The sequence below is a fragment of the Haemorhous mexicanus genome, chromosome 8 (assembly GCF_027477595.1).
Source record: "Haemorhous mexicanus isolate bHaeMex1 chromosome 8, bHaeMex1.pri, whole genome shotgun sequence".
NCBI classification, from domain to species: domain Eukaryota; kingdom Metazoa; phylum Chordata; class Aves; order Passeriformes; family Fringillidae; genus Haemorhous; species Haemorhous mexicanus.
In genome coordinates, this window is record NC_082348.1 from 20,174,898 (window position 1) to 20,188,612 (window position 13,715).

The 13,715-nt window shown below is 57.6% G+C and overlaps 2 protein-coding genes across 3 annotated transcripts; one reads left to right on the forward strand and one right to left on the reverse strand.

The window, feature by feature from the left end:
• The first annotated feature begins 1,093 nt into the window (after positions 1–1,093).
• On the forward strand, positions 1,094–4,022 carry DLX1 (distal-less homeobox 1). Its single transcript, XM_059852331.1, has 3 exons — positions 1,094–1,708; positions 2,221–2,420; positions 2,780–4,022. The coding sequence occupies exons 1-3, from the start codon at positions 1,396–1,398 to the stop codon at positions 3,032–3,034; spliced, it is 768 nt and encodes a 255-aa protein (XP_059708314.1). The 5' UTR covers positions 1,094–1,395; the 3' UTR covers positions 3,035–4,022.
• Positions 4,023–11,206: 7,184 nt separating this feature from the next.
• Positions 11,207–13,036, reverse strand: DLX2 (distal-less homeobox 2). 2 transcript variants are annotated; one of them, XM_059853105.1, is made up of 3 exons: positions 12,598–13,036; positions 12,212–12,396; positions 11,207–11,939 (listed from the first exon to the last, which is right to left on the reverse strand). In XM_059853105.1, exons 1-3 carry the CDS (start codon positions 12,920–12,922, stop codon positions 11,625–11,627), a joined length of 825 nt encoding a protein of 274 aa, XP_059709088.1. In that variant the 5' UTR covers positions 12,923–13,036; the 3' UTR covers positions 11,207–11,624. The 2 variants fall into 2 exon arrangements, with proteins under 2 accessions (XP_059709088.1, XP_059709087.1); XM_059853104.1 differs by having other exon boundaries at positions 12,212–12,399; positions 12,598–13,035.
• Between the last annotated feature and the right edge of the window lie 679 nt (positions 13,037–13,715).

Consider the following 13,715-nt stretch of genomic DNA (forward strand, 5'->3'; position numbering starts at 1 on the left):
TTGCGGGCTCTGCCGGGGGTGTCCAAGCCCCGCTGCCGGCTCTAGTACCTCTAACGACATCAACGCTGCGATTTGTTTTGAATGTTCATTTTTATTGGTGTTCTCCCTTTGCCAAAATGTGCTTGATTACATAGATGTGGTGCAGTGATAACTGCGCACCCTAGACAGCCTAGGTGTAACGGGGAAAGTTCAGCCCAGGCCAGATCAAATCCCAGGCTGTTTAATGCTGGAAGGCTGCATGTTGCTATTAGTGTTAAATATATGGCTAATTATGCGTATGAAAATTAAACATCAGTGTTATGCTAATGGGGCCGCCTTCAGCTGTGGATCAGAGCACTTGAGACTAGCATTTAATCAAATGAATCAGTAACTAATACATCTGCACGTGTGAACTTTCACAAGATCATTTTCCTGTTACAGTCACACCGCAGAATTATGAAAGAAATAATTATCAACACTTTCTAATTATCTAGCAAAGTAATTTGGGATTCATCGTGGGCTTTCTGGGGAGGATCTCCTAAGTCCCACCTCATTTACCGCTCACGCACGCGGAAGTTTTCATTTTAAGCTCAAATGCGCCGTTGGGCCCTTTCAGGGGGACTTTGTTTGGTTGGATCGCTTTTTTTCCCTGTAGAGCAATAACGACAATAGCCGGGCGGCGCGATCTGGAGGTGCGGACGGCGCTGGGACCCACGGGCCAGGGCCGAGAGCCCCTGCGCGCCCGCCGAGAGCGGGGGTCCTGGCGGGCGGGGGCCGCTCGCTTTGTCCGCGGGTCCCGCCGCCGTCTGCCGGAGCGGGGCGGGCAGCTGCAAGAACCCCCGCAGCCCGCCGAGGCCGGCGGAGCGCGGCTGCCGTCCCCTCCGCACCGCCTTCGCGGCGAGGGGCGGAGAAGGGCGGAGGGGGTTGCGGTGCCTTCCGCCAGAATCCGGATCGGCGCCCTCGGTCGCCGGCGGCGGGAGCGGGCGGCCTGCGATGGGAGAGGGTTCCTGGGTGGCGCCGTGCCGGGGCCGGCCGGGAGCGGGGCGGGCGTGCGGCCGCCGCCGGCGCTCGGGCAAGCGCGGCGCTGCCAGCCCGGCTCTCCGCGCTCACCGGGGTCCGGGCGAGCCCCGAGCGCCTCGGACCAATCCAAAGCGATTATGCAAGACGACGGACCAATCAGCTCCGCCGTCTCATGAATATTCATAGACTTGGCTGAGTCAAAGCTTTTAGGCGAGTTTGTGTAGATCTACAGCATCATGCTTAGACTTTTCAAAGAGACAAACTCCATTTTCTTATGAATGGAAAGTGAAAAACCCTGTTTCGCTTAAATTGGGTTCTTTCCTGTCCTGAGAAACACAACAGACCCCAAAAAGGCAAGCTGAAGAGAGAACACACACACAGACCAAGCGACAAGAAATGACCATGACTACCATGCCAGAGAGTCTAAATAGCCCCGTCTCAGGGAAGGCTGTCTTTATGGAGTTTGGGCCGCCCAGCCAGCAAATGTCTCCTTCTCCCATGTCCCACGGACACTATTCCATGCACTGTTTACACTCCGCGGGCCACTCTCAGCCTGACAGCTCGTACAGCACAGCTTCGTCCTTCTCCCGACCGCTGGGCTACCCCTATGTGAACTCGGTCAGCAGCCACTCGACCAACCCCTACATCAGTTCAGTGCAGTCCTACCCCAACAGCTCCAGCCTGACTCAGACCCGGTTAGAGGAGACAGGTAGGTGCACTCGGCTTTGGGGAGGGGGGGAGGGGAGGAGGGAAGGCAAGGCTGGAGGGAGGGTGTTGTATTAAAAAAAATCTTTCGGGGGAAAAAAATTAAATTAAATTACAAAATATTAGTCAAGAGAGGCTGAGAATCACAGGGGACCAATACACAGAGCACACAATGCTTGGCTGGAAAAGAAACCAACCCAGATGTGCACGTATTAGTCTTCGTAATTATTTATTGCGTAGCGCTATAAACAATGTATGCAATTAAGGGTAATTAAACCTAAACTGCAGCCTGTAAAAATAGCAAACTTTCTCTGGGAAGAAGCCTGGGCTGCCATAATCGCCCGGAGCCTTTGTTAGCGTTACTCGAGCTTCACTTTTCTTCCTTCTCATTATTGTTATTGTCGATGTTGCTGTTGTTATTGATACTGCTGCTGCTGCTATTACTATTACTGCTATTATTGCTATTGCTGCTATTATTATTATTATTATTTATTCTGCGTCGTTTGTTGCTTGTAGGGGCCGAATCGGAGAAAAGCACTGTGGTAGAAGGAGGGGAAGTTCGCTTTAATGGGAAAGGGAAAAAAATCCGCAAACCCAGGACTATTTACTCCAGTTTACAGCTACAGGCTTTGAACAGGAGGTTCCAGCAGACTCAGTACCTGGCTCTCCCCGAAAGAGCCGAGCTCGCAGCATCTCTGGGACTCACCCAGACCCAGGTACAGCTCCGACTGAGTCGGCCCCTCTCCCGTGTCCCCTCCGTGTCCCCACCGTCTGCGTGGGAGACCACACGCGTAACACGCACGGGTCACAGCCGTGGGAGCGGGGCCCGGGCGACACCCGTCCCGCCGCGGGGCGCTCCCGGTGCTGTGGAAGCCCCCACAGAGCCCGCTGGAGTGGGCCCAGGGGGCTCCTGCTGGGTGGCTCGGCGTCACGAAATAACACAGCAGGCGCGGGGGGAATGAGGGAGAGAAGCTAGGAGGCCGCCGGGTACGGGGGTCCGTCGTGCCCTGGGAGGGATGGAGGCATGCTGGACCGTACCGAGGGATGCTGAACCCTGCTCCGTTCCCCTTTGCAGGTGAAGATTTGGTTTCAGAACAAGCGCTCCAAATTCAAGAAGCTGATGAAGCAAGGAGGGGCCGCCCTGGAGAGCAGCGCCTTGACCAACGGCAGGGCTCTCTCGGGCAGCTCGCCACCCGTGCCTCCAGTGTGGAATACCACCTCCGCCTCTGGTAAGGCCTCGTCGGGGACCCCGGGCACCTACATCCCCAGCTACACGTCGTGGTACCCTTCGGCCCACCAAGAAGCTATGCAGCAGCCGCAGCTGATGTGATTATATATACGTTTTCCCCTAACGCAAGCACTATTGGTCCCGAAAATAATTAAAATTATTACAGGAAAAAAACAAAACAAAACAAAACAAAAAAAAAAATCCAAAAGAGGAACAACAACAACAAAAAAGAAACTAAGTCAAATAAAAGGAAAGAAAAAGAAAAGAGAGGGAAAGAGAGAGAGAATTAAAAAAAAAAAAAAACAAAACCACGAATGAAACCCAAGCAAACAAACAAACAGGAGGTCTCTTGCCCATCCAGCCATTAGGACGCTGCACGGTAGCTCGGTGCAGGAGAGCACAGATGTGATGCGGGCCGGTTCCCACCGCTGACAGCTGACGGAGCGGCCCCGAGCACCGCACAACAGCCTGGGAGCAGAGCGAGCGCCGGCCGCGGCTTTGTGGGACAATCAGAAAAAGATGTCTGGGGGGCGGGGAAGCCCTCTCCTCTGTCCTGTCTGTCTGTCTGTGTCTGTTGAAATGTAGGTCATTTATTTACTACCCCGATCTGACCGTCTCTTAAATTGCGAGGGGGAAGGAAGCTGTACAATTTACCAGAGCTTCTTTCCCGCGACATTTTCTGTACCTTTCACTATCCATCTGTATATTTTTTGTTGTTGTTAAAAGGGGAAGACAGGGGGTTTATTTATTGATTTAAATTACCACTATGAGAGTGCTAGAAACAAACTCAGCTTGCTGAGTGTACTGCTTGGACGCACAGTTTAAACAAAACCACAGAGGGTCCGTCGTCCCGTTCCCCCCTTCTCCCCGAATAAATCACCACGAGGGGAGGATGCGATTTTAACTTTTACAGTAACTTTTATACTTCTCTGGTGTGGAAAGTTTTGATCCGAATGATTTGCATTTCTCGAATATTTAACAAAGGAAATAAATGCACATTGTTTGGTACTCTGAAGTGGAATTGCAGCAGCTGCCAGCGCTTTGCTGAGGTGAAGCAAGGCGCAGAGGACGGAACGACGGCCCGGAGGGCGGCGGGGGGCACCCACCGGGAGGGCGGGCGGGCGGGCATACCCGCGCAGTCCCAGCGCGGCCTCCCCGAGCAAAGCCGGACCGAAATTGAAATGCACAAATCGACGTGCAGGAGCTACTCGCTGTACATATTTTATTCTTTATTATTATTATTATTATTATTATTATTGTTCTGTAAACATGTTGCACAAATTTAGCCTTTTTTAATTATTATTATTATTATAATTATTATTTCTGTTCTGTTTCGTGTGGCTGTAAAACATGATGCTTTGTGTACTGAGATCTTGACATTTTACTTGTGAAATTCGGAAAATGTGATAAACTGAGCTCGGCTGTGTTTAGTGTTCTATATGTCAAAGTTTAGTTTTATATTGAGAATGTTAACTTATTGCTTTGTATCTGGGGGAGAAAATGGAAAAAAACCCACACAAATCTTTGTACATAAGTTATAAAGTTTCTTTGAGACAGTAAAATTATGGTTTGGAAAAAGAGACACGCATGCTCCCTGTCCCGTAGCGCGGCCGACAGCGGGGTCCGAGCCAGGCTACGCGCTCCGCGGCGGGACGGCGGTGGCCGTAACGGGGAGGCGAGACGGAGGAGCGAAGCGCCCCGGACAGGGCAGCCTGTCCCCCGTGCGCTCAGCCGGGCCCATTTAGGCAGCGGCGGCATCCGTCGCGATGGATCGGGGGGATCCTCGGCGGAGGGGGCCTCTCGGAGCCGGGGGGGGACCGGGCACAGCTGCTGGGACGGGAAGTGGATGTGCTCAAGTCGGGAGAGCCCCGGCCCCCGTCCCAGCAGCCGAGCCGGCTGCCTACCCACGCATCTCACGGGAGGCGAAGCTGTGCCGGCACAGCCGCGGTCATCCAGCCCCGGACTGAGCCGTGCCCGCTCCCCGGGCTGGCGCAGCGCCGGCAAAACCCGTGGATAATGCTGGGGTGGGTAACGCGCTGCAGAGCGGAGGGAGCCGGCAGCGGCTGGGCTCGGCCGTCTGCCCGTGAGCATCTCTGCGCTCAGGCTCCGCGGGGGATCGGCTGTGCAGCCCCGCGGGGGCCATGCTCACTCGCCCCGAGATACGCACCCACTCCCCGGTGCGCGGGGCAGGGGCGCAGCCGAGCGAGGCGCGGCCGTGCGGCATCCGCACTAGCGCGCACACGCGGCGGCCCGCGGGTGCGGGATACCACATGGCAAACGCTCCGCAGCTCCGCATTTCCCGCAGCGCCACGGCCCGAGTCTGGTACCGAGCGGCCCGAAGTGCCGAGCGAGCCGGAGGGCTCCGCGGCCCCGGAGCGCCCCAGGACCCACACAGCTCCAGCGGCGGCTCTGCCGGTGACCAAACGCCTCTGACCGGGCCAAAGAGGGGTGGTCAAGCAGCTCGGAGGGCTTTAAAGATATATTAGATTCTCCTAATTCAATAATGTCTTGCTAACAGTTCAAATAGAGAAATTATCAGTTTTCTCTCAGCGAGGCGGTCTTGAGTTAGAGGCTATTATAATTGTACATTTGAAAATGTTAATCTCAATACAGGCCTAATTAATTCTGCCTTGTTGCTGACAAGTAGTTCATCAAATATCTGATTCGAAGATTTTCATAATGAGGATATTAATTAAACTATGAATAATCCAAAGGTGCTTATATTGAAACAATACCTCATTACAATGATTAAGCCCTGATTTCGAATATTATACCTTTACCAATTGTCACCCGGCAAATACAACCTTATGGATGTGCCCGTAAATGGCAAAATGTAATTTTGGGATACATTTTTCCTTGTTGGGGGAAAAAAAAAAGTGCCCCTCATTTTCAAACACTTCTGAAATAGGTTACACACAGCTTAATGATGATCAAAATGACTCTTTTCTGCAAAAAAAGACCCCAAAGTGCGCGTACAGCTGCAAACCCAAGAGGGTCAGCATCATTTCACTGTATTCTCTTCTTGATTACAAGCCGAGCCCATCAAACACAACATAATTACAGTAATTTCAGGTTTATTTATTCTAATGCAGTTTCCCCATCTCTCTGGTAATTATGAGCAATTTTTTCGCCCAGGGAATCTTTTTGCATTAACAAAAGAGATAACGCACTGAAAGCCAAATTTGCTGTGCATTGAGAAAAGCGAAGAAAAAAAAAATAAAATAGGTGCGAGCTGCCATCTCTGCAATTCTCCTATATTGGAGCTCTGCAAATTGCTTGCAGGTGTATGGAGCAGAGCTGTCAATAGGAAGGGGCTTCCAAATTAGCAAATGCACAATGTTGAAGTAATGAAGACAGACTTAGCAAAATTGCCAAACAACAGATACCTCTTTAATATCTTCCACCCAAAAAGAAAAAGGGGGGAAAAAAATCCCCTTGGAGTGTCCCTGCGAACCCCCTTGAATAGCTGGGGATGTTGTACATGTGTCAATCTAATTGCAGAGCACAGAGCAGCCCCTGAAACTAGAAAAAAATCAAATATCAGAGCCCAAGCCCGTTTGCATTTGGAATTTGCGCCCTTCGTTTGATAGAGGGGGATAAGAAATCCCCGCCGCCGCCCGCTCCGCTATCCCAGCTGCCGCCCTCCTAACCCCGCTCCTGCCACCACAGCCACTCTCATGCCAGTGAAAAAGTGCCATGTCCCCCTCCGCACCGGCGCCTTTCCCCCCCGCCTCCCGGCTCGGGAGCGGGCAGTAACGCTCCCCTTCGCAAGGAACCGACAAAACGCACACCACGAAACCACCGCCGAAAATGAGCGCACGCCGGCGCGGGCAGCCCCCGGCAGCGCGGCAGTCCCGGGCGGCGAGTGTCCCCGAGCCGCTCTGCCCGCGCTGGGCTCCGCGGTTCGGCGCGGATCGGCCCGCGGGATGCTCCGGCGAGGCGCGGCTCGGCTTGGCTGTGCGCGGCATCCCCGTCTCCCGGCCCGCCGCCCCATTCCCTTCCTCGCCCCGGTGCCGCCGGCGGGCAGTTTTGCGGGGAGACTGGGTCGGGGGAGCCGCCGCCGGTATTTCCCCCCCCTCTCCCGGCCCGCGCCCCGTACACTCACCTACCCCCGCGAGAAAGGAGCCTGTGTCGCCACCCTTACCTTCCGCCTCAGTCCCTGAGGCTCTGGGCACAAGTCTTTGCTTTACAACAAACCAAAGGACCGAACGCGGCTTTTTGCTACGAAAGTTAGAAGAACGAAAGAGTGTGAGAGAGAGGGAGAGGATCGGGGAGGGAGAAAGAAAGCGAAAAAAAAAAAAAAGAGAGAAGCCGAGCACAATAATAATATCCTGAGAGTGCAAATGTGGATTGAGATCCCCCAGAGATGCACATGCCTCTGAGCGCAGCAGCCTTTTTGCAGCTCTGCTCTTGCAGAATATGACTGAAATTTTCTGCTATATAGCCTCTGTCTTTATAGCTGATGAAAAAAATTGCAGATTATTAGCATAAATGTTTACTCTTCATTACGCTGATGACATTGTGCACTCGAGATCTTGGTAATCTTTGGGAAAATTATGAGTAATTTTTAAAAATTTTAAAGCAGCAGCAGTTACCATGCAATTCAGGCTAATTCTGCGTAGGCTCCGAACGGATATAATTATCGAGGAGTCAAGATGTTATGCTAAAAACTATGCATTGATATTCCCATTTATTATGTACATACAACTTTGACAATGTTGATGCTTGAAATAGCAGGAAATTGTCTTGCGCAAAAATTACAGTCCATATTAGGACATGTGAAATTGCGAAGAATTATATAGTAATTGCAGGCTTTCAGATGGGAGAGCCAGAATGCTCAAACTAGTGCAAATGTGGATAAAATTACAGATCAGAGCAAAAATTAGGGAAAAAAGGGGTCTGGGATTTTTCAAGTTGGCTATAGGATTCCGGAAGTGTCTAATGCCACATGATTGCTGCAGCTTTAGGGGAGACATTCATGCCTCAAATAACTCCTTTTGCCAGAGCCGCTTTAATTGAATTTCTCGTGCTTTCTCTTTTCACCGGGCAAATGAGTAAATTGCCTCCCCACGGTACAAGCCCGGCCGGCCCCGCCCGTGCTCCGGGGGGGCAGAGGGTGCCCCCTCGGCCGGGCGGCCGCCGTGCCGCCCTCCCGGACCAGGCTGGTCGCGGAACCCTCACTTACCCCGGTCGCCCCCCCGGGACCGGCCGCACTCAGCAGCTCCCCCGGCCTGCAGCCCGGACCAGGCCCGACGGGGGGCGGAAGGGGGAACCTCGGCGCTGGGACGTGGGGTGGATTAGTCCCAGGCCCCCCACCTGGCCCCCTCCCCCGCTCATCGGCCCATCCCGGAGTGCTGCGGAGGCCGGGACATCTCTCGCCCCCCGGTTATCCTGCTTCCCGCGACTTTGGCCGGCTCTGAGAGGCCGATCCCCGTGCAACTTGTGAGAGGGATCACGGTTCTCAGCGCTGCCTGCCCCGTCCCATCGGACAGGAAAAGAGCAGGAGAAAAGAGGTTACAAACACACGCATTTCTCTATACGTATGCATCTGCGGTGCGCGCGGGAGCTGCTGCACCGCGCCTCTGCATCCGCTGCCGCCGCCGATCCCCGCACGGTGTGAGCCGCATCCGGCATGCGAACAGCGGGGGAGATACGGACCCTGGGAGGGCTCTGGGAGATACGGGGATGCTGAAGGACGAAAAACCCCACCGCATACACTAGGTGCGGACAGCCCAGAGAGGACTGCTACCAGCAGACGGCAAATAAATAAAAAATTACTAAATAACAGAAAGAAAGCGCGGAGGCTCCCGTATTGGGTGTGGTGTGCTCTGCTCCCCGACCGCTGATAGCGTTCCCCCGTTGGGCAGGTCCCTGTCCCTGGGACCCCATGTAGTTGTCGGCATCCTGCCAGACCCCACGGAACCGAGCGACACCTCGCACCGCAATGCTACATCGGACTGGAGACACTGGGCCAGGAGAGACCGGGGCGCAGATGTTTGGGGGGAACTTTATTTAAGTGGGGCGGAGGGACAGGGAGGGAACGGGAATCGTCTCCGTCCCGATCGTGGCCCGCGCCCACGTCTTCCTCGTGCATCCCGGACGACCGATTTAGTAAAACTTGTCACCTGCCAAAGGGGTGTATCCCACTTTCCCCCTGCTTCCGCCCCCCCCGTCGTAGCCCGCGGAAACACCGCGCTGCCGGGAACACAGCTCCTGCTGGACCACGGGGGCGTGGGGCTCCGCGGCGCTGCTCGCCACGCGTGCCGCCCTGCTCCGTGCTCGTCGCCCCAGCGCTTCGCCCTCCGCCAGCGGGGAAGTTTCTTCTCCCCGGTCCGAGCGGGCGATTGAGGCCACTGCCACCAGTCGCTCGCGGCCGGCAGGAGGGTGAAGGAGGGGAGAGATACAGGATGAGTCGGCCCCGCTGTTTCTTGGGACGGCTCTGGACTCTCGTCCCAGTCCTCGCCTCCAGGTCAGCGCCGGCACTGGAGGGCAGCTGCCTCGTTCCCCTTTGTCTCTCCCACTCCCTCCTCTCGCTTTCTTTGCATCCGACTCTCGTCTTCCAACATCCCCCCGTCATTCTTCGCTTTTCTTCACTCCTCCTTCGACCCCCCGCCTCCCCTTGCCCCCAAGCTTTCCCCAAGCTCTCAGAAGCATTGCCCTCCCGCTTTCCCCCCCTTCTTTCCCCCTCCCTCATTTCCCCCTTCTTTGCCCCCTCCTCCCGACGTATCTCCTTGTGAGGCCGCCCCCCTCCGCCTTCCCCGGCCCCGCCTGGGCTCCTCATGCCAAGGCCTCTCGGAAGAGCTTCGGCCAGGCTGGCCATTCCCGACCCCGGGCGAGCCGGCCTGAGCCTTCTTGTCTGCAATGGGATCTTCATCACGGCTCTCTCTCTCTCCGTGCCGTTCCAAGAATGGCGGGGTCCTCGTGGTGATGAAGGCCCGAGATCACTTCTTTCACCCGCTTTTGCGTCTCCAGCAACGTTTCCTCCAGGGATGCAGCCCGCAGGGGTATGCCCTCAGGGTTACAGCTTGTGGGGGCACTGCCGGGAGGGGGCATCCCGAGTGGGGCGGCCCCGAATCGTGCAGCAAAAGTCATAAAGTGAGGTTCAGCTCAGAGGGGAGCAAGGGAGCATTCCAGAGGGTTACATCCTGGAGGGGGTCCAGCCCTCGAAGTATACATCCTGTGAAGCTGCATCTTGGACGGGGTGCTGCCTGGAAAGGGGTTCAGCCCGGAGGGGTGCTGCCCTTACGAGGTAGCTCCCAGAGGGGAGGTGGGATGAAGCTGAAAGGCTGCATCTCAAAGGGGAACACCTTGAGGGGTCCAGTCCTCAAGGGGCACATTTCAGAGAGAGTCCAGTCGGTGCCTCCAGCTCTCGAAGCACCCCAGAGGGGCTTGGGGCAGCCACCAGCTCTGGCCCAAGCAAAGATCCCATGCAGGTTACCGGTCTGGTTGCCATTGCCGGAGGGGTAAGGTGAAATGCCTCTGGGTGAGGGCTGCGCCCGAGAAGCTACTACGAATCCCGGGCACGGCTCTGCCCCAAACCCCTCCGGACAGCCATGGGAAGCTGTGAGACGGCAGCAGTCTGTCCCGGGTGAAATGTCCCTGGCGCCAGCAGGCGGGAGAGGGGGAAGGGGGGCGGCTCTGGGCTGCTGCGGCAGCGCTGAGTGATTCATGGCCTCGCCAAGAAGACTGTCAGGGACGAGATTTTATTGTAGACGGGAAAGAGGGGAAGGAGGAGGGAAGTTGCAGGCTTGCGGCAACTGTTAAAATGGGGAGGGGGTGGAGGGGACGCGGCTCTCCCTCCCAGCGAACGCCTGGATCCGAATCGACACCCTCGAATTTCCCCCTCCCCCAAAAACTCAGCGTGGGCACCATGGAAACAATAATTTATTTAAATACTCTCTGCTTATTGTAAAAGAAACATTAATGAGTGTATAAGTTTTCCATAATAAATAACCAAAAATACAGTGTTTTTTGTTTTTTGTTTTTGTTTTTTCACGACGCTGGACATCAAACAGATCAGGGGCATGTCAGTGGCTAGGTTGCCGGCGGGGGAAGAGCGGAGGGGGCGGTGGAGAGGAGAGCTCACTGCGGCTGGCGCCCGACGCGGGGAAGCCCCGTCGGGGCACGAAACCAGCCCGGAGGCAGCGCACGAGCGGGAGCCGTTCCGGCACCGCCGTCTGCGGCCGGCCCCCGCCTCTGTCGAACGGTTTCGTTTACGGCTAAAACGGATACCTTAAACATGCGAGGATTCTGTTTTAAATCTACATATAAAAATTATTTATCTTTTTTTTTAATCGTTTTATTTTTTAATCCCCAACATCAAAGTGAGGTTATCCGCAAAGGCACCTGTCAACTTTAAAAAAATAAAAAGTAAAGTTAACCAGAGTTCTGCACCGATGGTTTGATGAAAATGCCGAGGAAGAGGAGGAAGATAGACGGAGAGGAGGGAGGGAGGTGAGTACTTGTTTCGCAGCGTGGTTGTTTTCACGGCGGGAGGGAGGAAGGACCCCACGGGGCCGAATGCACACGGGCCCCGCCGGCGGCAGCAACCGGGCGGGACGGGGAGCGGAGCTGTTCCTCTCCGCCGGGATGGCCGAGGCCGGAGCCCGGCTTCACCAAAACACCAGTGCTGCACGTCGGTGCCCCGCGGCTGCCGAGTGTGGCCCGCGGGCTCAAGTCTCTACTACAGCGCCTAGAAGATGTTGCCGCTGCTGTGGTGATGCGGGGGCTGCGCCGGCTGCGGGAGGGGAGCGGCCGCCGGCAGGTGCGCCGGGCCGGCGGGGGCTGGCGGGTACCACGAGTAACTACCGAGGAAGGCGGCGGCGGGGCTGGGGCTTGCGGTGCCGGCTCCGCCTGCGGTACGTGGGTGCGGAGCGAAGTCCCAGGCGGGGGGCGAGGAGGGAGACGGTGGCGAAGAACTGCGGCGGGGAGGCGGCTCCGCTGGGATCTCTCCGCTTTTCCACATCTTCTTGAACTTGGAGCGACGGTTCTGAAACCAGATCTTTACCTGCGGGGAAAGGGGCGTCAAGCGGCCGCTGCCTCTGCGGAGCCTTCCCGGCGCCCAGACCGCCCGCGACGGGGCAGGGACGCGCAGCTTTCGCAGCCCCGAGCACTCCCGGAGCTGCCTCAGCGGCGCTGCCGCTTCGCCTGCGCTCCCGCCCCGAGCCGTCGAGGCGCCATGGGCCGGCCTTCCTCCCACGCTCGCACTAGACTCCACAGAGGGCGACAGGCCCCGGCGGGGCGGGACGTGCCCGGGACCCCGCGGCGAAAGAGCCTTACCTGCGTCTGGGTGAGGCCGAGGGAGGCCGCCAGCTCCGCTCTCTCGGGCAAGGCGAGGTACTGGGTTTTCTGGAAGCGACGCTGCAGAGCCGCCAGTTGGAAGCTGGAGTAGATGGTCCGGGGCTTCCGCACTTTTTTCGGTTTCCCGTTCACGATCCTGATCTCCGGCTCGCAGTCTTCCTTCTCTGCTGCGGCAGAAACGGCAACCCCAGTGAGGCGAGGCGTCCCCGCCACCTCGGGCCCTGCTCGGAGCTCGGCATCACCGCCCTCCCCGTCGGGGCGACCCGTCGAGAACGAGCGCTCTCCCGGCCCACCCCGTGTCCAGAGCCCCGATCGCCTCCTCGCCAGGCTCACCGAGCCGTCCCCCACGCGGGGCTCGGACGTACCAGAGTCGTTGTTGGCTGGGGAGGCCCTGCTGCCGTAGGGCCCGTAGGAGCCGTAGGCGCCCCCGTAACCCACGTCGTAGGCGGCCTTGGCAGAGTAGGGGGCGGTGCCGCCGCCCGCGTAGGGGTAGGAGCTCACGGGGCCGTAGGGCGGCCCGCCCGCTGCCCCGTGCTGCTGGTTGTTGTAGTAGCTGCTGTCGGTGGCCGTGGAGACGGGCAGCGTGGGAGACTCCTGCGGCTTGTGCAGGCCGCCGTGCTGGTGGTAGCTACCGGCGGAGATCTGGCTGGTGTGCATGTCCGGCATCAGACTCTCCAGCACCCCCGTCATCCCGCGCCCCCGCCCGCCGGGGCACGGGTCGCCGCCCCGCGGCCGTCCCCACCGGGGACAGGCGGTCAGAGCCGCGCCACCATGCTCGCCGCGCTCCGCCGGGGCGGTGCAGCCGCCCTCCCGCCGCCGCCAGCGGGACGGACTCTGCGCGCCGCGCGCCGCCGGGACGGCATTTAACACCGGTCACGTGGCGCGGCGTACGTCACCTAGCAACAGCCAATGCGGAGCCCGCCCGCGCCGGTGCCCCGCGGGCTCGCGGAGTGCGGGACGGGAGTGGCCCCGGGCGTGGGGACGAGGGGCCGCGGGGTCGCCGGGGACCCGGACCTTCCCCGTCGTACGGCTCAGGCTGCTGCACCTTTGGTTGGATGGGGCGGTCCGATCCGCAACAGCGAGAGCTCGGGGCCGCGGCTCAGCCCGGCCGCTTCTGCCGTGCTGTGTCTCTATGTGTGGCCCCGTCTGGCCAGTAACCCCGGGGAAAGATCCGCGCATAGGTTCCCCCCCAAAAGCGGCATCCCCAAGCGGGCGCGCCTGACTGCGGGTGGAGCTGGGCGGCCGCCTTTGAGGCCCCTCTTAGTTATAGTGCCCCCGGGAGAGCGTGCACATCGCGGGAGATCAGTAACCCGCTTTCTGTGCCAGAGTGGCAGAGCTTTCCAGTGAAATCTCCGTAATATTACACGCGGAGGGGTGACATTCCGCCTAGCACACGTGCTTTGTACAGCAGTTGCTGACGGCGCCCACGGGACGTCCTTCCCCGCGGCAGCCCCTAACGGCGCCTGTTGCAGCCCAGGCACAA

Excerpts from the sequence above, each read along its gene's own strand:
- DLX2 (XM_059853104.1), bottom strand. The coding sequence starts at position 12,922 with ATGACGGGGGTGCTGGAGAGTCTGATGCCGGACATGCACACCAGCCAG. Across the intron at positions 12,400-12,597 it reads CCCAGCCAACAACGACTCTG|CAGAGAAGGAAGACTGCGAG; the intron begins GTACGTCCGAGC and ends TTTCTGCCGCAG. Across the intron at positions 11,940-12,211 it reads TCGGCCTCACCCAGACGCAG|GTAAAGATCTGGTTTCAGAA; the intron begins GTAAGGCTCTTT and ends CTTTCCCCGCAG.
- DLX1 (XM_059852331.1), top strand. The coding sequence starts at position 1,396 with ATGACCATGACTACCATGCCAGAGAGTCTAAATAGCCCCGTCTCAGGG. Across the intron at positions 1,709-2,220 it reads GACCCGGTTAGAGGAGACAG|GGGCCGAATCGGAGAAAAGC; the intron begins GTAGGTGCACTC and ends TGTTGCTTGTAG. Across the intron at positions 2,421-2,779 it reads TGGGACTCACCCAGACCCAG|GTGAAGATTTGGTTTCAGAA; the intron begins GTACAGCTCCGA and ends TCCCCTTTGCAG.